At 31.6% G+C, this 22,277-nt stretch overlaps 1 protein-coding gene across 2 annotated transcripts in view; it reads left to right on the top strand.

Annotated features, from left to right (window-relative positions):
* The window catches only part of Brwd3 (bromodomain and WD repeat domain containing 3), a 147,645-nt gene that overhangs the window by 64,684 nt on the left and 60,684 nt on the right, over nt 1-22,277 (top strand). The window contains exons 7-14 of one of the 2 annotated variants that reach the window (XM_027934200.3): nt 399-559; nt 2,012-2,233; nt 6,504-6,604; nt 7,442-7,512; nt 8,424-8,524; nt 11,133-11,173; nt 14,612-14,716; nt 16,277-16,430. In XM_027934200.3, the coding sequence (XP_027790001.2) occupies nt 399-559; nt 2,012-2,233; nt 6,504-6,604; nt 7,442-7,512; nt 8,424-8,524; nt 11,133-11,173; nt 14,612-14,716; nt 16,277-16,430 (956 nt within the window). Of the gene's footprint in view, nt 1-398; nt 560-2,011; nt 2,234-6,503; nt 6,605-7,441; nt 7,513-8,423; nt 8,525-11,132; nt 11,174-14,611; nt 14,717-16,276; nt 16,431-22,277 lie in introns of those variants that run through there. The other variant, XM_071606037.1, reaches the window with a different exon arrangement.

Raw genomic sequence — 22,277 nt, 5'->3', positions numbered from 1 at the left:
TAAATTTTAAGATGTATATACTTAACCAAATACAGTTTTTTAAAATTTTAATTCCTTTGTGTTATAGGATAATTTACCTATATATTTAAAGTGACCGAGTCTCTCATTGTAGTATATCAAGAAAGGGAAAATATGAATGTGCTTGAGAAACCACAATATGCCAAGCAGAACATCAGAGCCTTAGATTTAATAGATAAGTATTGTGAATGCATTATTTTAGTCAACTTTAATTTATAATACCATGAAACATGTTAAGGGAATTTAGACTTCTCACAGGGTTGAATTGCTGTGGCGTGTGTACCCTGCTTTGTTTTAATATTCATAACTGAATTTCATGAAACAGTTTTGACTTTTAGATTTTAAGAAATTAATCTCTAATTTTATTTTATTTTTTTCAGTAAATATCACTTCTGCCAGGCAATTAACCGGATGTAGTCGCTTCAGCCATATTTTTCCTTCATCTGCTTACCAGCACATTAAGATGCATAAGAGAATTCTGGGACACCTATCTTCTGTCTACTGTGTAGCATTTGACCGAAGTGGGAGAAGAATTTTTACAGTGAGTTTAAAATTTATGATATGAAATTGTTACATACTTAAAAGAATGGAAGATAGATTTCATGGCATTGCATTGTGCTTTGTAAGGAGTTCATCCTTTTTGGACCTGAGAATGCAAGAAAAGATGAATAGGAATTTAATTTTTTTTCTTGTTTTATATAAATAAAGGGTGAATTATAATGTTCATTATCTGTTGGGGATTTAATTTAAAAAATAATTATTCAGAATATATTATATTCTAGGAGTGGTTAATCTATGGTAAGTAAGTGTATTCATTCATTCCATTTTAGCAAATATTTATTTAAATGCATTTTCTGTGTGTCACAGTGTAATTGCTGACAGTTTTGCTTAATTAATGATTCCATCACCCTTGTGACTGAATAGTTGAACTGCATAGTTAATGAAGAGTAGTAGTTGGGCATGTTGGCACACTATTCTTATCTCAGTGATCCAGGAGGCAGAGACAGGAAGATTGCAAGTTCAAAGTCAACTTCAGCAACTTAGCAAGGCTCTGTGCAACTTAGGGAGACCCTGCCTCAAAAAAAAAAAAAAAAAAAAGCCAGGAAAGTGGCTCTGTGGTTAAGGGCTCCTAGGTTCAATTCCTGCTACCAGAAACAAAGAGTCATTATTTTGTATCTTTCTTTTACTACTGGTTATTTTTAAAATTGAATTTTTATTAACCAAGTCATACTGTTTGCATTTCTAAGAAATATTAATTTTATTGCTTCCTTACTGTTGTAACATAGGGTTGCGTTTAATAGCATAATTTTCTTTTTCTATTTATAGAAGAGGAAGTGGTTTGGGTTTGTATTTTGAGAAATTATGACTCCTGAGATTTCATTTCACACTTCTCTTACTTTGATGACTTCATGTCTTCAAGTATATCACCTAAATATCTGGATGTTAATGATCACAATGAGGATGGTGAATGCCATCTTTTAATAGATTATTAAGTATTTTACCTGCCACAGTAGAATAAAATTGCTTTTTAATATATTTAAAGCTCTTGAAATAATAGGAAGTTTGACATTCTGTTTTCACTGAAGATTATTAATGGCCTCCGGTTTCCTGAGAAATGAAGGAGACTTTAAGTTGAATTTAGAAGTATTTGTAGAAAAAATATTCAAGCAATTAAGAAAAAAGGATGTTAGATGTAAGGAAAAAATAAGTAAGCAATACTTAATGACAAATCATTTACAAGTAAGTTTAAAATATTTTGAGTTCTGAGGAGTTTTGTATAGGTACCAATGCCGAATTGGACAATGCTTTATCAGTCTTATCATTTGGATATAGTTTGTATTTGATACTAGATCTGAGTTATAAATAGAGAGTAGACTCAGAAGCAAAGGTTTACAAGTAACTTAAAAATATCCCTTTGTCTTTTAGTATTTTTAGGGGAGTGGATGGCAAATTTTGGCTTCATTATTAATCTTCTGTCCTTTGTGTACTATAGGGTTCAGATGACTGTTTGGTGAAAATTTGGGCTACAGATGATGGACGTCTCCTTGCTACACTTCGAGGGCACTCTGCCGAAATTTCTGACATGGCTGTTAACTATGAAAATACTCTTATTGCCGCAGGCAGCTGTGATAAAGTTGTAAGAGTATGGTGTCTTCGAACATGTGCACCAGTTGCTGTCCTGCAGGGACATTCAGCTTCTATTACTTCCATACAGGTAAGAAAAATGATCTCTCTAAAGTATGTAATGCAGATGAGAATTCTCTCATTTTTATTACATTGTATGGATAATAACACAAAGACTGGCATCAGAAAATTAACCCCACAAGGGTTTTTTGTTCCTACCCTGAATACAGGTTGGTTCAAAGTTCCCTTTTCATATAAATCTATTCCCTTTAGAAACAAATAAAAAGATGATTGAAAAGATTTTTCAAATATAGTGTGACACGTTTTATTTATGTCACTTGTATTTTTGAAGAAAGGAGTAAATGTTTTCTAAAGTGCACTAAAACCTGTTACCATATAAACAGGTTTTAACTAGAATATTGGCATGCTTTGTTCTAATATTTAATGCAAAATGTTTGACAATCAAATTTAACGTGTGTTGTCTAATCTTGGGCAACTTTTTATTTTGTAGTTTCAGTGATTTCTTGTTTCAGTTATATATTTGCAATAAAATACATTGGCATCTTTTAAATATTTGTCCATATAATATTTTTACTAGATATTGATATTTAAAGGCCTGGATGTCCCAAAAGACCTTTTATTTAACAGAACTAACCAAGTTTCAGTCTTGTCTACTTACTTGTGTTGACAGCAAAACAGAAGTCCTTCTGAAAGTTTTACACTCTGGTTTAAGATGCCACTGTTGAAGATCATTACTCCCATTTTTGGGTGTTATTTTAATAATATATCACCTTTTTATAGGGAATTAACAATGATTGGCTTCAGTGTGTAATGGGTTTGAAATTTTTCTTTTTAAAATTTTGATTAGTTGAAATTATTTAATAGATTTTAATTTAAGGTTATCTGCTCCATGTGTTCCCACCATCATGTCTGACTTGATTATTGGACATACTTTCATGTAACATAAAATGACTATTTGATTATATTGAAAATATTTATGATAGTGTTTAATTTTTTCATAATTTCACTTGATTTTTTTCTCATTTTGTTTACAAGTTGGGGTACCTTGTAAATCTATGTGCCCCTTCGCTGACTCACTCTTTCCCTTAGTGATCTCATATAGTCTCATGGCTTTGAACTGCATCTGTAAACTTATAACTCTCAAACATATCCCGATCTTTGAACTAACTGTCTTTTAGCTCTTATACTTGTTTATTCAGCTACATACTTGGCATCATCACTTGGATATCTTTTAGGCATCTGAAACAACATATTCAAATTAAACTCATCTTCCTTCCTCAGACCTATTTCTCTTCAAACTTTTCCCATCTGTATTAGCTTTCTGTCACTATAAAATGCCAGAAGAAGATTACTTTTGAAGAAAAGATGATTTATTTACCTTGCAATTTTGAATGTTATGTCCTAATGGTATAATGTAGGCTTGGCAATTATCCTTTGGCTGTACTACTTCACAGTGTAAATAGCAAAGGCAGGAGCATGCTGGAGCAAGCAATCCCACCATGGTGGAGACATTGTGTGTAAGAGATGACATCATCCAAAAGGAAGTCAGAAAGACAGACTGGTGTCCTGTAGTTCCTTGAGGGTACACACTCAAAGACCCTCTAAGAACTTCCCATTCAGGTATACCTTCCAATAGAATCACCCTGAGTATTAATCCTTTAACATGGTCTTCGAGGAGACATTCAACATCAAACCATAGCAACATCTAAACACATGACAATTTCATGCTTCTAACTTTTCAGGGTACTCATCCCTGACTTTTCACTCAGTGTCCACCTTACTAGCTAATCATGTTGGCTAACCTTTAAAATATATATAGAATCTTGCAAATTTTCATGACTTTTATCAGTAGTGACCTATTTTAAGATACTGTCATCCGTGGCCTAGATTTTTTTCTCATTAAAAAATTATTTATGTGTTCTAAACAGTTATACATGACAGTAAAATGCTTTTTGATTCATTGTACACAAATAGAGCACACTTTTTCACTTTTCTGATTGTATACAAAGTAGGTCACACCATTGTGGCCTAAATTTTTAAACTAAACTTCTAACTGATCTTGTTTCTTTTCTTCCCTTTTCCCTGCCCTAGTCTAGCCTCTACAGAACATCCAGTTGCTTTTAAAATGGAAGTTAAATCATGTCACTGGCAATGAGAACCCTCAACCACTTCTAGTCTTAGAATTAAAGCCAGTCTACAGTAAACCTTGATGTCCTACCTTCTAAGCCAGCTCCCTCTCTTTGACCTCATCTCCTAACACTTGATTTTTTTTCTCACTGGTTTAGCTGCCATCTTCTCTAATTTTTTGAATATTCCAGGTCTTTGCTTTTGCTATTTCCATCTCTAGAATTGTCTTCCCCGAATATTCACATGCTTTGTTTTCTTAATTTTTAAGTAATTTATGTAAATGTCACCTTCTCATGGAGACCTCTGACCACTTTGCAATTGTAACCCACAAGTACTCTGTTATCTCATCTTTTTTGTTTCATTTTTCTCCATAGTAATGATTACTATTTGGCATTCTATGCATTTTTTTCATTACTTCTTTATTAACAGTTTATATGAATTTATAGTATATTATCTTTCCAGTTTATCTTCTATTACTTTTAAACACAATAAAATGATCTGCTAATAGTGTTTAGCCTTGAATGGTAAAATTATAAGTTACTTTATTGGATTTCTTATTTTTTTCTACAATTGGTATGTATTTGTAATCCAGAATATGCATTTCTTAAACAATCCCTAATATGATTTCTTACTTGAAATGTTTCCATTAAGGAACATTAGTGGGTCAAATGCCCATTGTGATGGATGAGATAAGTTAAATGTAATGGAGGTAATAAAGGTTTTAGTGAGTGTTTTTTCAAAATTAATAAAATTATATACTATTGTATTGTTAATTTTATCATTCCTAGAGATCAAAGATTGCTGATTTAGAGGCCAGATGGTAAATACCTTAGATTTAGAGACCATGCAATCTCTGTCACAGTTACTTAACTCTAATTTTATAGTGCAAAAGCAACCATACACAATATAAAGAGACCATGTTCCAATAAAACCTCATTTACAGAAAGAGTCTAAAAGCTGGATTTGGTATGTGAGTCCTAGTTGGTGGACTTTTGCTATAGATTGTGAATTAAGTTTTTTATTGAAAGCTTTTCTATTTTAGGAAGGAAAATATGTATAGACACTCTCAGAGTCCTTATTTCTTTACTGTGCTTCAGTTATTAATGGATAATTTTTACTGATAATTTTTTGTTTTAATTCAATTTATTTTTTTAATTTTTATTTGTTTTTTCAGTTATACATGAAAAAAGTATTTTGACAAATATGTTATGGATAATTTTGTTTGTATTTAACTCTGAAGTCTTTAGAGGTTCTGTGCTTATAAATAAGAAAACTAAGTGATTTAATATCTATAATGACGATTTTCTATTGATTTGAGTTCAAAATGTATTTCAATCCTATGTATCTTGATCTGTAAATGTAATCTCAATCTCAAATGGAAATTATTTATTATCTCTATTTGGAATTTTAAAAACTCAAAGGAATCCTAGATATTCTGGTCTGATTTTCAGATTTATTCTTGTGTCTTAGACACCAAGAGCCTGGTGGCCCACCCTTCTCTGAGATTTTCTTGTTTGAGCATGTAAAATACTGAGGGTCAAAGCCTGAGAAGCTACATGATAAAGGACATGGTTTTTCTAGCATAGTAATAGTTCTTTTACAATGGTAACTTACCTATATTTTTTCTTAGTCTATTTTTCCACAATGATTGAACAAAGATTTGATGTATTTAGTTTATACATGAATACAATTGAAAATGGTTTAAATTTTAAAAGAACAAAATATACTTCATTGAAGTTGGTCTTTAAGATATTAAAACTCAAATACTTAAATATTAAATTTTCTAATCATAGTTTTTAGGTATATTTCTGATGTTCTATCCATAACTCTAAAATTCCACAGTTGTTTCTACATAAAAAATATGTAGCACATTTTAATGGTTTAACTAGTAATGACCTCATGAGTATTCTCCACTAAACGCTATTAAAATATTATTATTGGAGTATTATGTTAAATGAGCCCAAGGTAGTTATTTTTTTAGGACCAAAGTATTTTATCCTAATGTCAACTACCTTTTTATTTTATTTTTTTGGTATTTTACATTTTTATAAGTTATTTATTATTCTAGGTAATTTAATGTGTTGAAACTGAAATTCTTAAAAGAATTTAGTTAATTACATTATTAAAAAGTGATTATAATCTGAAAACATGCTTTGATTGAAATTATTTTGAACATAGAAACTTTATATTTGAATCAGATTTTTCTTTTAAAGTTTTGTCCATCAACTAAAGGCACAACCAGATACCTCACTTCTACTGGTGCTGATGGAACAATCTGTTTTTGGCAATGGCATGTAAAAACAATGAAGTTTAGGTAAGTTTAAAAGAATTTTACAAATGTTGTGAAAAATTAAACATGTTTATTTTATTTACTGCTGTATTCTTAATAGTCCAAATACTTAAAGATGTCATATGTGTGTGTTTTTATTAATATCCATACCTACAATAATTGATGGTTAGAGATTTTAGAGTAAAATTTAATAAAGTCAATGTTGAAGCGACTATTGTATTCACACGTACAATTTTGGTAAGGAGCCTCATTTCTTGATAAGAAGATGTACTAATAACATGATACTATGTTAACAAGTATAAATAATGCTGATCATAAATTATATTTCTAAGATTTATTTATTTATTTATTTATTTAGGTACTTGAGATTGAACTCAGAGGCACTGTAACATTGAGCCACATCCCCAGCCCAATTTTGTGTTTTATTTATAGACAGGGTCTCACTGAGTTGCTTAGCACTTCACTTTTGCTGAGGCTGGCTTTGAACTTGCAATCCTCCTTCCTCAGCCTCCTGAGCCACTGGAATTACAGATGTGAGCCACCACGCCTGGAAAGACTTATTTAATTTTAACCTTAATGATCGTACTTACTGGCCATTTCCCTTTAGTTTTCCTCTATAATATTGTCACTAAATAAATCAATATCCAGTAATGTGTTAAGCTTCTTGTCCATTAAGCCAGGCACAGTGGCATGCATCTCTAAGCAGAGGTGTGGTAGGAGGATCCTTTAAGTCCAGGAGTTTGAGGCCAGCTGGGCAACACAGTAAGACCGTAATCTCAAACAGAAAACAACTCTACAAAGATTCTTGCCTATTAAATGAACAAGATAAACATTTTTTAAAAATCCTCCTGTTTCCTTCAGAGATCGCCCAGTGAAATTTACTGAGAGATCAAGACCTGGAGTTCAGATATCGTGTTCATCTTTCAGTTCTGGTATGTATAAAAATTTTAAGTCTTGAAATCTGAAAATATTAAATGATCTACTTGTAAAATGTGTTTTTAATTTTATGAAGAAAAATTTGTGTACTTGATGTTAAAGGAAGCATTCCAACAATATAAACCATACACTAGTTGAATCTTTTTTGACTCTAATTAACATGTGATAATGTTTGAGTTATTATCTTTTTCATAATTTAATAATACATTTTATATAAGGTAGCAATAATTGGATAAAATGCAGTCCTTGCTCCAAATATCCATTAACAAAAATGTGTGGTGTCTTTCCACATTTAATACAAAAATTTTGCCCTGACTTTTACAGAAACCATAATCATTGTGACACAGTGCTTCTTATATTGCAAGGAATTCTATACTTGCTAACCTTTTTTTCCCTTATTTTTTGTTGTGGTAAAATATACATGACCTCAAATTTATTGCAGCCATTTGTAAGTGTACAGTACAGTTGCATTAGGTGTATTTACCTTGTTCTGCATCCATTACTGCCATTAATATCTAGAACTTTTTCATCGTATTGAAGGCAGTTCAGTTTTATACTCAACTAGTATAATTTTTCTAAAGAGAATTATAACTAGATTATCTTACAAATAATTTTGAATGTTATGCTTTTGCATAAAGTAGAAAGAACTTTAATATTTATAATCCATAATCTTGTATTTATAGTTGAATTTTGTTGGGTGAATGATATGGGCATTTCAGAAATTTCTCTTGTTTTTCTTTGATTTTATTTCTTTTTCTCTAAAATATTAGTGTGCTCTTAATTGTTAGAAGATAACCTTGTGTTTCTTGAAGCCCTTCTACAAATAATGATGTAGCTTACAGTAAGGAAGCAATCAGAGAATTTTAAAAGCTCCTTGGAATGTTTTTTTTTTTTTTTAATCTTCCAGGTGGAATGTTCATTACAACAGGTAGCACTGACCATGTGATTAGAATATACTATTTGGGTTCTGAGATCCCTGAGAAAATTGCTGAGTTAGAATCACATACGGTAAGAACAAAATATGAAACTTAAATATATTTTGTTTTAGATTTTAAAACCTCTGGAAAACTTTATTTTCTCTTTTCAGATCAGTCTCTTTTATAATGAAGATAAGTGTGAAATTCTGAATTTATTATAGTTGTAGTACTCAATATGGGCTCGATTTAACTCTATATCATAAGAAAAGAACTACAATATACATATTTTATATACACAAACAGTGCACTAATAGTTTGTGAAAATCCCGTTTTTTAACCTGTTTTTATTAGACATGCAAGGTGCTTATTACTTAAAATCTGTAGTTTTAATAATGACATATTAATTGTGTCTTAGTGAAAGTCATCTTTTCTCTGTGCATGGTGGTGCATGCCTGTAATCCCAGGGGCTTGGGAGGGTGAAGAAGGATGATCAAGAGTTCAAAGCCAGCCATATCAATTTAGTGAGGCCCAAGCAACTTAGTGATACCCTGTCACAAAAACAAAAACAACAACAAAAACAACAACAACAACAAAAAACTGGGGATGTGTCCTAGTGGTTAAGTGCCCCTAGGTTCAATCCCTGGTTACCTCCCAATTTTTTTTTTTTTTTTAATGAACTTAGTAGTATGATCATTTTTAGAATCTCATGAAAGACTTGTGGAATCTAATCCTCCTTAGCAACAATTGTCTTAAATATAGAAAATCAGGTATATTTTGTAGGTAAAAGCTGTTGGTGGCTGGCACTTGTCCTCTTAGTCTCCCCCAGCTCTCTAGTGGCTTTTTTAGAAAGTGTTGAACTATTATTATTTAGTTATATCCACGTATACCTTTTTTACATTTCTTCGTTCTCTATTTTTCCCCTTACTACTTCAAACAATTGTTTACTGTGAAGTATGGGGATATTTCTGTTTCAGCTCACAATATATTTCATGTGCCTCACTTTGGAAACTGTTTACTAAGCAATTAAAAGCTCTCAGCTTTCCAAGTATTAATGTTACTACTCTTAGTACTGTTGACATCTCATTTGAAATAGTATTAGTGCATATCAATACACACATAAGTTCTCTAAAAGGTGATTTAAAAATATCTTGTAACTTGCAAAATCGGTTGTTCCTGAAATTTGTGGTATGAGAGATTCCTGTTAGAAACCAAGGACAGCAGAATAAAATAGACATTATTATTGCTGTGGGTATATATGTGACTGCATGACCAATGTAATTCTGCAACCTGTACACTCAGAAAAATGAGAAATTATATCCCATCTGATTCAAATGTAATAAATAAATAAATTAAATTAAATAAAAATAAAATGAAATTACAATTAAAAAAAGAAACGTCCTCTCGGGAGCTTTTAGAAATAATTTCTTGCTTTTTGTTCTATCATTCAAATATAATTGAATATCTCCCTTATGAAGGTATACTGAATCCAGCTGAACTCTTACCTTGTTTTCACTTATTCCTAGATACAAAAATCCTGAAATATTATTTAAATTTTGAAAGAAAAACTTAGGAAACACTGATGGTCTCTGAGACATTAATAGACAAAATCTCTGCTAGAACATGATAAGAAGATATCTTTACAGTTATTACCAAAGTAGGGTATATATACAAGTGTGCTGAAGTATATTGAAAGCTAGGAGAGGCGAGAATAAATGAATGGGCAAGACTTAAGGGGTATAATAATGAGGAAATTTTGATTTAGTCGTTTGATTTGCAGGACCCCAGATAAAAAGAAAAATATGAAAAGTTAAATACACACTGTTGAAATCAGTGATGGATGTTAGCCATAATATATTCTTTCAGAATATTTCAAACAAAGTATTGTACCTGTCAGTAAGAATTCAGAATCTATCAGATAAATACAACAGTGAAATCACAAAACAGTATAAATCAGGAGTACTTCATTATATATGAAGACTATAATTTAAAAAAAAATAAAAATACTTAAATAAAAAGATAGTTGACATTTTATTTTAATTTAAAATTAAATTTAAATGCAGTTATAGATTGTGAAAATATGCAATATTTGAGGATGCACTGTAGCTTTCTTATCAAGGATTAAAGTGAAGGAAATACCAAGTATTTGCTTATACTTTGCATTGTAAAATAATTAAATAAGCCACATGGGAATGAGAAAGTGATTAATTTTTATTCTGAAATTGAAAAGAATTAAGTGGGAAATTTCATTTAGCTATTATTCAGTCAGACAGATTAATATTCTTTGTTTTACAGACCATAGGAAAGGAACACTCAGCACTATATCTCTCTCTTTTTTTTTTAATATTTATTTAGTTGTAGATGAACATACAGTATCTTTATTTTTTTGTGGTGCCGAGGATTGAACCCAGTGCCTCACACATTCAAGGCAACCACTTTACCACTGAGCTACAGTCCCAGCTATATCTCTTGATATATGCTTCATAAAGAAGTTTGTTTCAAATTGCTACCTCCTTAATACATTGTTTTATGCTTCATTAATTATTTTTTTCTTTTTAGAAAAGTAGCTTATTTTTAAAGGAAATTATAGCATCACAAACTACTCCATTATGCCTTTTTTCACATTTGAATATGAAGGGAGGTATACATTGTCTATTTTAAAAGTTTATTTTAACCAAAAATCTGTTCTTTTTTTATCTTAGGACAAAGTTGTTGCCGTTCAGTTCTGTAACAATGGAGACAGGTAATTATGTAGTACGTATTTGTGTAAAGAAATGTTTGACATGTTTTTCTACTAATCCCTGGGAACCATCTACCTCTACTGTAGATGTCTTATTTCCATCCCATAACATAGATTTAAAAAAACCTTGTATGTCCTTAATGGTGTTCAACACATCCCTTCCCGATTCTCAATCAAATAGTCACCATAGTCTATAAGTTCTTCTTTTCTGAGTGATTTATTTTCTTATTTTGCTCTTTCCACTTTTTTTGGCACCAATCTTCCTATCTTAGTCAAGAATTGTGTTATTTCACCTGCCCATCTCTTCCCATACAATATAGTTCTTTAGAAATCCTTAGTGTTTCCTTCTCTCTTGCCCATGGAATAGAAATCAAATGTCGCCCAACATTCAGAGCTCCCTAAAACTTTTTTTAGATTTATCTTTGATTCCTGATCTACTATTCCCCATATGAATCCCTATATTAAGCCTAATTGACTTTATGCACTATTCCTGTCATGTCCTATGTATATTATTTTATCCGTTCCTTTGCTTACACTTTTCCATCATTCCTAACCCCAAATGTCATTCCCTACATTCCTCTGACCTTTCCTTTTTTCTATCCTACATTTGTTCCTTCTCTATCCCCCTATTTTCTCTTTTCTATCCCTTCTTTTGATTGATCTAAATCTTATCACCCTTTTAAGGTTCATGTCCTACCTGAAAGCCTTTTCTGAGTGTTCCAGCCTTTTATTTTATCTTGACTTCCTCTGAACATCTATATCATTTGTTGCCTTTGTTACTCATGATATATTCCTATGTCTGTAAACTCAGAAATTCTATACAGATATCTGTGAACCCTCTTATTGTCTGGTCCCCTCAAAGTGATAAGTCTTTCCTGGTCTAAAATTTAACCTGGAATGGATTTAAAATTTTAACCTCTTAGCATAAACGTATATCTATGTATGTCTGTTAGGACTTTATATGGGTGATCACAGTTTATTTTTAAATATTTTGAACAGTAGGTGATTACCATGGTGAATTTGTACAAGTTTGTTAAATCCAAGAGTAAATAATTATGATCCTCAAAGTAATGTCTACATTAGGAATGATAAAAGCTTCAAGTAAATTTTAAGGTTAACTTACTGAGTTATAGCCTTTAAGATATATACACTTAGTATTCTTCCATGCTAAAATAACCTGAAATTTTATTTTCTTGCTTTTGTTTTCAATGAAAACACACTATTTTGTCTTAATTATTTCTGTGGCACATATTAAAAGATGTCCAATTTAAACTAAGTATAACAGTATCCGTAGAATAATATATGCATATGTATGAGTATGAAGAGAGACTTCTGAATTGCTTTTTCAATGATAGCACAACTCTAATATCAAAGTCTGCTGAGCTTTGTGCAAATGAGAAAACTGGGCCTGAATAGACAAGCTTATGGAGAATAAAATAACCCTAAATGCTTTAGACTTCATGATAAATTTCATTTATAGTGAAAACATTTTCTGAAAATAACTTCTTGTGCTTATTTGTAAATATGTCTTTAAAGAGCTTTATTTTGAGTAAGCAAAAAAGAGAAATACCCAGTAAATACATAGAATTTTACATATGTGTAAAATACATATGGGGCATGCAGAATATGTAATGTATGTATGCAATATATGAAAATAAAAATATTAGTATTTGATTTCTTTATGAGGTAAGAATATATATGTTTTTACTTTTGTTCATGCTCAAAATTTTTACTAGTTAAAGGTAAATAATAAATAATTATTATAAAGGTATATTATTATTTATAAAGGTAAATAAAAAATAATTCACTTAAAATATTTCCAGTTTTACTAATAGTCAAAGAAATCAAAATTAAAATAACAATTATTTCCTCCAGAATAAACAGATAATGCAAAATCATAATATCCATCATGGCTATAGGTTTTTACAAAGAGTGCTTTCCTTGCCAGGTGTGGTGGTACACACCTGTAGTCCCATCAACTTGGGAGGCTGAGGCAGGAGGATCACAATTTTGAGGTCAGCCTCAGCAACTTAGGGAGGCCCTAAGCAATTTAGTAAGACCTTGTTTCAAAATAAAATATGAAAGGGGCTGGGGATATGATCCAATGCTTAAGTACCTCTGGGTTTAATCTCTAGTAATCCCACCCCCTCAAAGAGTTACTTTCCTCAGGTTTTCATGAGAGTATGAATTGTTTCAATAAATAATTAAAAAAAAAAACTATTAGTGAAATAGTGTGGTAGTATGTATCAAAAGCTTTAAAAATGTTCCTTTTCAACTTAGCATAGATATTTATAGGGTTGTACAAAGACATGTAGAGATGTTCTTTACAGCATTAATTGTCATGTTGAAGATGGGAAATGATATAATATTAATCATTAGAAGATTTATTAGATAAATTTTGATAATATTTATATAGTTAAGCACTTATTAAAAGTGATGATAGTTTTATACTTGTCAATATAGAAATAAATCTACAAAATTCAGTTAACCTAGGGAAAAACATGTAGTGAATTTTTGTTTCATGTAAGGGAAAATATATAAGTATACATTCATGTATTTAATAAAGTCTAAAAGAATAGATACTGAAGTGTTAACAGTAACAAAATTGTGGGTGAATAAATATACTATTTTAAAATAGCATTTTTATTTGAGGTATAATTCACATAATACAGAATTCAATGCTATTAGTATATTTATAGTGTCGTGTAACAATTAGTACAGTTAATTTTTTGAACATTTTCATTGTCCTTTAAAGAAAACCCATACTGTTTAGCTGTCAACCCCAATACTCCATCCCTTTTTCAACATTTCTGAGCATGCATTAATCTACTTTTCATTTCTCTTTATTTGCCTATTCAGAATTAATCCTTGTTGCAATGTATATTATTATTTTCATTCGTTTGCATTACTGAGTAATATTCCATTGTATGAATATATGCCATATACTGTTTACCAATTTGAGCCTCTGATGGACATTTGAGGTGCTTCTACTTTTTGACTTATTATGAATAATGTATCCATGAGTATGCATGTGCATGTTTTTTCTGTGGAATTATGTTTTTATTTCTTTTTCAAAATATAACTGAGTAGGATTGCTGGGTCACATGGTAACTTTGTTTATCATTTATAGAAACTGTCAGGGCTGGGGATGTGGTTCAAGTGGTAGCACACTTGCCTGGCAGTGCAGGGTGCTGGGTTCGATCCTCAGCACCACATAAAAATAAAGATAAAGATGTTGTGTCCACCGAAAACTAAAAAATAAATATTAAAAAATTATCTCTCTTAAAAAAAAAGAAACTTCCAAACTGTTTTCCAAAGTGACTGTGCCATTTTATATTCCCCCTAGTAGTGTATGAAGGTGGATATATTACTTTTCTAATAAAAAAAATAATTCTAATTTTGGAGAAAAGTAACAAGACTATTTTAACTTTTTCTTTCCAGTTTAAGATTTGTTAGTGGAAGTAGAGATGGAACAGCAAGAATATGGCAATATCAACAACAAGAATGGAAGAGTATAGTGCTAGATATGGCTACTAAAATGAGTGGGTAAGAACTGATACTAGATGCTTCAGTGGTTCTCATAAGGCCTATTGACATATTTAATAATGAACATAAAATAGCTTATGTTAATAGATACTTTCAATTTAATTGGTACATGTGATATTTGCATCTTTATTTTGTCTCTAAGCAAATTGTCTTTTGCTGTTAATTAATAGATTAGAACAGTGCTGACTTATCCAAAATTCTGGTCTACTGTGACCCTAAGATCTATGTGCTCTACTGATGTTCACAGAATCACTCTCTGCCTTATAGTTTTCTATAGGTCACTTTTTAAATATGTGTCTTTACTACCTTTAGTATGAGGGTTGTCCATGTTAAATTAATAACATCATGTTTAACTTTTTCTCTTAACTTTCTGAATATACCTTTATAATAGTTTATATCATTCCAGCTTAGTGTTTATATGTACATTTTATCAACATCCTGTTTCATAATCTTAACTGTTGAATAGAAGAAACATAATTATCTCTTTGGGACAATAAAATTTCTTTAATATATGAGCATGATATTAATTATCTTCTTGATAACAATGTGGAATTGACTGTAGTTATAGTCAGCAATTGTTATTGCCCCATTCAATTAAATCAAAAGTTATAAGTTGGATGCTGTGGTACACTCCTGTAATCCCAAAGTCTCAGGAGGCTGAGACAGCAGAATCTTAAGTTTCAGGCCAGCCTCTACAACTTAAAAAGGGGCCCTAAGCAACTTAGAGCATGTTTTAATATAATTTTATCTATTTTTATGTGATGCTGAGGATTGAACCCAGGTCTTCTCACATACTAAGCGAGCGCTCTACTGTTGAGTCACAACCCAGCTCTCAAAATAATTATTTTCTTAAAAAAGGGCTGAGGTTTTGCTTAGTGGTTAAGCACTCTTGGGTTAAATACTCGGTACCAAAAACAAGTTAATGAATTACATAGTTTTTTTTTTTTTTTTTTTTTAAATAAGGCCTATTAGTTCATTGTTTTTAGGGGGTGGGTTACTGGAGATTGAATAGAGGGCGCTTTACCACTGAACTACATCCCCAGTTCTATTTATTTATTTATTTAATCAATCAATCAATCTAGGGACAATGTTCCACTAAGTTGTTGAGGCCCACCTGGAACTTGCAATCCTCCTGCCTCAGCCTCCCAAGTCATTTTATAGTCATGTGTCACTATGCCCAGATTTTTTTAAATAATAATGAAAGAAATACAGTGGCCATTATACATTTTCATATTGTCCAGTAGCCAATGTAACCTTGTGTTTTATTTTTCAATATAGTAATAGATTTATTTCCCATTTCACTTTTTTGAATTCTCAAAATTAAGTCCACATTGCGGTCCTTTTAAGATATTTTTTTCTCCCTGAAATAAGCTCATTTGTATTGCCCTATTTGCAAGTATATTTATGTAATTTTTTATTTCATAATATTTAAATGATAGTCGAGGTTTTTTAAAATTTAACCACTTACACGTGCCTGGAGAAATTAGTATAATTTCTTATTTTGTATGCACCTTTGTTAACAGTTTATAAGGTATGAATACTGCAAATTGTTTTGTTTAGGAGTAATTTGCCCTCAGGAGAAGACAAAGTCACTAAACTAAAGGTGACTATGGTGGCCTGGGATCGTTATGATACCACAGTTATTACTGCAGTGAACAATTTCCTTTTGAAAGTGTGGAATTCTACTACAGGGCAGCTTCTTCATACTTTATCTGTGAGTATTTTATTTTAGATTCATTAAAATGGTCAGGGGCTGGGCGTGCATCTCAGGGTTAGAGAGTTTGTCTAGCATTTGCAAAGCCCTAGGCTTGATCCTTGGTACCACAATAAAGAAATAAATAAATTAATCAATACAGAAATGAATGGAAGATTTATTCTTTAAGCCTATCACAGTGGTGCATAGGTATAGTCCTAGTACTCCATAGGCCGAGGCTAGAGGATCCCTTAAGTTCAGGGCCAACATGGGCAAAACATATTGAATACCTCATCTCAAAATAAATTTTTAATGGTCAAAAGTATATTATTCTAGGAGATAAGAAATTTAAGTTATAGTTTTCTTTCTATGACTATTAGCCCTTGAAAAAATATTTATTCAAGAGTCCTTTTAATAGATCAGCAAAATAGTGCTGACACATGATACACCACTAAAAACAGGTTTGAGGTCTTTTCAAGATCCTTTCCAGATCTAATATTTATTATGTTATGGTATGCTTTAAAGGATATATGTGAATATGTTTTAGCATGGGTTAGATTTTTTCCACATTTTTATTGGTGTATTAGAGATATATAGATTAATGAGATTTGTTGTTACATATTCACACATGCATATAATATAACAATATAATTTGACCAATATCATTCCCTAGCACTGCCTCCCCCCTCCTTGTCTATCATGTCTTAGTCTCTTTCCTCTACTGATCCCCCTTCGATTTTCATGAGAGAACCCTTAACTTTCTGAGTTATACTTATTTTGCTTAACATGATGGCCTCTTGTTCCATCCTTTTTCCTACAAATGCCATAATTTCATTTTTCTTTATGGCTCAATAAAACACATCTCACATTTTCTGTATTCATTAATCCATTGATGGATACCTAGGCTGGTTCTGTAGTTTGGCTATTGTGAATTATGCTGTGATAAACATGGCTATGCATGTATTACTGTAGTAAGATGACCTTTATTAATCAGGGTGAATACTGAGAAGTGGGATAGGTGGGTCATATGGAGTTTCCATGCCTAGGTTTTTAGAGGAACCTCCATACTTATTTCCATAGTGGTTGTACTAATTACAATCCCAAAAACAGTGTAAAAGCATTCCTTTTTCTCCTCATTCTCTCCAACATTTATTATTATTTATGATCCTGATGACTACCATTCTGACCAGGGTGAGAAGAAATCTCAGTATAGTTTCGATATGCATTTCTATAATTGCTAATGATGTTGAACATTTTTTCATATATTTGTTGGCTGTTTGTATTTCTTTAGTTGAGAAGTGTTTGTTTAATTCAGTCGCCCATTTATTAATCGAGTTATTTGATTTTTTTGGTGTAAAGTTTTGTGAGTTCTTTATATATTCTAGATATTAATCCTCTGACAGATGAGTAGCTGGCAAAGATTTTCTCCCATTATGTGGGTTCTCTCTTCACATTCCTAATTGTTTCCTTTGCTATGTAGAAACTTAAATTTAATGCTGTCCCATTCATTAACTCCATGGCTTTATTTCTTGAGCTATAAAGGGTCCTGCTGAGATTGTTGTTGCCTGTGACTAAAAGCTGGAATGTTGACCTTGTGTTTTTTCCTAAGAGTTGCATATATTCTTGTCTAATTCTTAGGTCTTTGATATATTTTGACTTGATTTTTGTTCATAATGAGTGATAAGTGTTCAGTTTCTTCTATATATGGATAACACCAGCTTCCCCAGAGCCATTTGTAAAAAGGCTGTCTTTTTTCCAATGTATTTTACTGTACCTCTGTCAGGGATCAGATATCTGTAGATGTGTGGGTTTGTCTCTGTGTCTTATATTCTGTTCCATTGGTCTATAATCAGTTTTTATGCCTGTACCACCCATTTTTTGTCACTATAGCTCTGTAGTATAATTTAAAGTTAGATATTGTGATACCTTCAACATTGATTGTTTTGGCTTTAATACACTTTGGCTGTTCTGGGTCTTTTATTTTTCCAAATGAATTTTAGGACTGTTTTTTTCTAATTCTGTGAATAATGTCATTGGTATTTTGATGGGGATTTCATTGAATATTTATATTGCTTTTGGTGTTATGGCCATTTTAACAATATTAATTCTGCCTCTCCCTGTACATGGGAGGTGTTTCCATCTTCTGAGATCTTCATTTCTTCTTCAGTGTTCTATAGTTTTCATTGTGGAGGTATTTATCTACCTTGGTTAGATTTATTCTAGGTACTTTGTTTTTGAAGCTATTGTGAATGGAATTGTTTTCCTGATTTCTTTCTCAACAGATTCATTGTTGGTATAAAGGAAAGCTGTTGATTTTTGTGTGTTGATTTGGTAACCTGCTACTTTTCCAAATTTGTTAATTAGCACTAACAGTCTTTGGGTGGAATTTTTGGAATCTAATATGTATAAGATCATGTCACTCAAAGCCAAGTGTGGTGGCACACACCTATAATCCCAGAGCCTAGGGAGGCTGAGTCATGAGGATCAGGAGTTCAAAGCCAGTCTTAGCAACTTAGCAAGGCCCTAAGCAACTCAGTGATACCCTATCACTAAATAAAATACTAAATTACCTGGGGATGTGTTTCAGTGGTTAAGCACCCCTTGTTTCAACTCCTGGTATGAAAAAAAAAATCGTATTGTCTTCAAACAATGATAATTTGACTTTGTGCTTTCCTATTTTTCCCCCTGTATTTCTTTCTCTTCCTAATTCCTTTGTCTAGAATTTCTAGCACTATGTTAAAGAGGAGTGGTGAGAGTGACATCCTTGTCTTATTCCAGATTTTAAAGTTCATGCTTTCAGTTTTTTTTTTTCCATTTATTATGAGGTTGGCTTTGGGTTTTTCATATTTTGTCTTTATGATACTGAGGTAGGTTCCTTCTATAAGTGTTAGGATATTTTATTGTTAATATTTTATGGATATCCTATTCTACATTCAGTGATTAGCTTATGCAAGAAGTAAGGGAAACAGAACTACGATAAAAAGGTCCTTTTTTGTTTTTCTTTATAAAAGCTTTTTTTATAGTAAGAGTCTGCAGTGTTTGGTGTGAAACATTGATACATTTAATAGCAGAAATCTGATGGGTGGTGCTGATGTTTGTCAGTTTGTCATGGTATGGATTGACTTCATATTATATTTAATTTATAAGCCACATTTACTGTCTCATTTATAAATTCATATCATTTAAAGTGGAGAAAACTAAATGCTATATGGTTTGGACAGCAGTAAGTGATGGGATTTAGACTAGAAACTCAATTCAATTTTCTTTGTAGTATGTCATGATATCATCCTTATTCGACTCTTATGTAAGATAATCTTAGCATAAAGCCTCTGATGTTTCTCAAGTTTTGATATAGGGAGGATTTCTTGTTTATCTGTCTCATACCTCCAAAGTCCCCTTTCCAAAGCAAAGTCCTAACAGTATATTAGTGAAGTTTTAGAATCCGACTTTTGTCTCCTAAAAGCAGTGCTTACCTATTTTGGTTTTCCCTATTCCCTGATGTAAGTTTCTGTTAATGTGTCTAAAAAGACCTGTACTGTTTCCTTGACTCTTTATTAGGAAATGTGTGTCTATGTCAATACAGTCTAACAGAAACTTAACATAAGCCACATATATCATTAATTTTTCTAGCAACCATCATAAAAAATAAAAAGGAAAGTAATAATGTATTTATTTAACCTAATGCATTTAAAATATTATCATTAATTTATAATTAATATATAAATTATTAATGACATATTTTATATTCTTATTTCATGCTAAATATTTGAAATCTAGCATGTATGTTATACTTACAAATCATCTCCGTTTATTCTATCCACATTTCATATGCTTAATAATCACATGTGATAGCAGCTACAGTATCAGACAGTACAAGTCTGATCTCTAAAAATCACAATTTTAAGGCCATGTTATAGCCATTGGTTTCATAGATCAGTGTGAAATTCTTCCTTAAATACCTTAATTTGGATTCTGTTTAATGAACCTCTTCCCATGGGCTGACTCATGCTTCATCTCTTTTCACTGAATTTTACTGCATAAATTGTAGAATTGACTATTTTTAATTCTTTTAACAACTCTGCCAGGCACTGGATTAGGTATTAGAGATTAGAACTAGGCATTAGGAAGGAATAAATCCATTTATTTATTTTGAATAAAATTCAAAGTCCTGTCCTGCAACAATTTACAGCCTATTAAGAGAGAAAAACTTTTAATTAAATAACTTCTAAGAATGAAAAATGAAAGATATACCATTATAAGTTTCTAATAGCATGACCAAATATGATCTGAGAGATTCTGAGAAAGTTGCTAAGGAAATGAAGTCTAAGTTAAGAATTGAAACATAAGTAGGGATTTCCTAGGTCACAGCTTAAGTGTCATTTCCTTGTTTGGCTTTCCCTCATCATATAATCTAAGATAGTCTCCTAGTCTTTTTCTTATCATTCCTTGTTTATCTTCATTATTGTTTATCAATAATCAATATTTTCCTCTTAAAGTTTCTTTATTTGTGGTCATAGTAACATATTTGGTTAATTACATATATAAGGAAATTGGGAAGTCCTTCCAGGAATTCAAACAGCTTGTGTGAAGATCCTAAGGTGGAAAGGAAACCAATTTGGATAGAGCACAGGGAGCAGAATGTCTCACCAGATAAGACTGGAGAATTGGATAGAGGTCAGACCATTCAAGATCTTTTAGATCTATTCTAAGACTAGTAGGAAACCATTCAAGGGTTTAAAACAACAACAACAAAATAGAATGTGAGTTTTGCTTTTTAAGAAATGCATTGTAATTCTGGCTACAGTAGAGAGAATAGATTGGAATGGGGTAAGAATGACTGCAGATAGACTGGAAATCCAGGGTAGCAACCAGGATGAGTCATGACAATCTAGATTTCTGTGTTGGTGGTGGAAATAGAAATGTCTTAATAAATGTAGATATGTCAAATGATAAATCTGAAGACAGTATTATTTTTTTTAAACTGGGGTTTGAAAACAGGTGTGCATTACCACTAAACTGTAATGTCCAGCACTTTTTATTCATTTTTATTTTGCTAAATAATCTTGATGAATTGCTTAGGGCCTTACTAAATTGCTGAGGCTGGCCTTGAACTTGTGATCTTCCTGCCTCACCTGCCCTGGTTGCTGTGGTTACAGGCAAGACATTATTGATTTTTTTTTGTATTTTTTAGTTATAGTTGACAAAATACCTTTATTTAATTTATTTTATTTTTATGTGGTGCTGAGGATCGAACCCCAGGGCCTCACATGTGCTAGGTGGGTGCACTATCGCTGAGCCACAACCCCAGCTTCGACATTATTGATTTTGATTAGATTTTATTCACCACAATCCTTTGACTGAATCCTTTGGTGGGATGTGCCTATCAAAGAAAATCCTACTTATGACTTTTCCCCAGTGTACATACCCTGCCATAGTTATGTCATCATCATGTGAATTTATCAAAGTAATTTTATGATTTACTGAAAAGGAAATTTGAAAATATTGACTATATCAAATAGACTATTGAACAAAGGATTTTATTGTAGAAAGGATTTTTCAGTAGTGATTGGAAGAGTTTTGGCAAATTTTGAGTTCTAATGGTATTTGTGGTAAGGGAATTTTACCTGTGCATATTAACACTGCATTTGATCCAGGCTGCAGTGATTTTTAATAAGGTGTAATTTTTCTATAATTATAACATAGTAGAATTATTTTTAATATGATAATTTGGGGATAAAATGTACTTTTGACACTCACAGTATATGATCATTTCTAGAAGCTTCTGATGTATTATGTGTTGGAATATCCCCACGTGAAATGGCAGCTTTGGGATGTTCTCTATGCTTTAAGTCTGGGGGTGGGGTCTAT

This window comes from Marmota flaviventris, chromosome X, assembly GCF_047511675.1.
Source record: "Marmota flaviventris isolate mMarFla1 chromosome X, mMarFla1.hap1, whole genome shotgun sequence".
Taxonomy (NCBI): Eukaryota; Metazoa; Chordata; class Mammalia; order Rodentia; family Sciuridae; genus Marmota; species Marmota flaviventris.
Note: the sequence above shows the minus strand (reverse complement) of the source record. Positions and strands in the feature narration are given on the sequence as shown.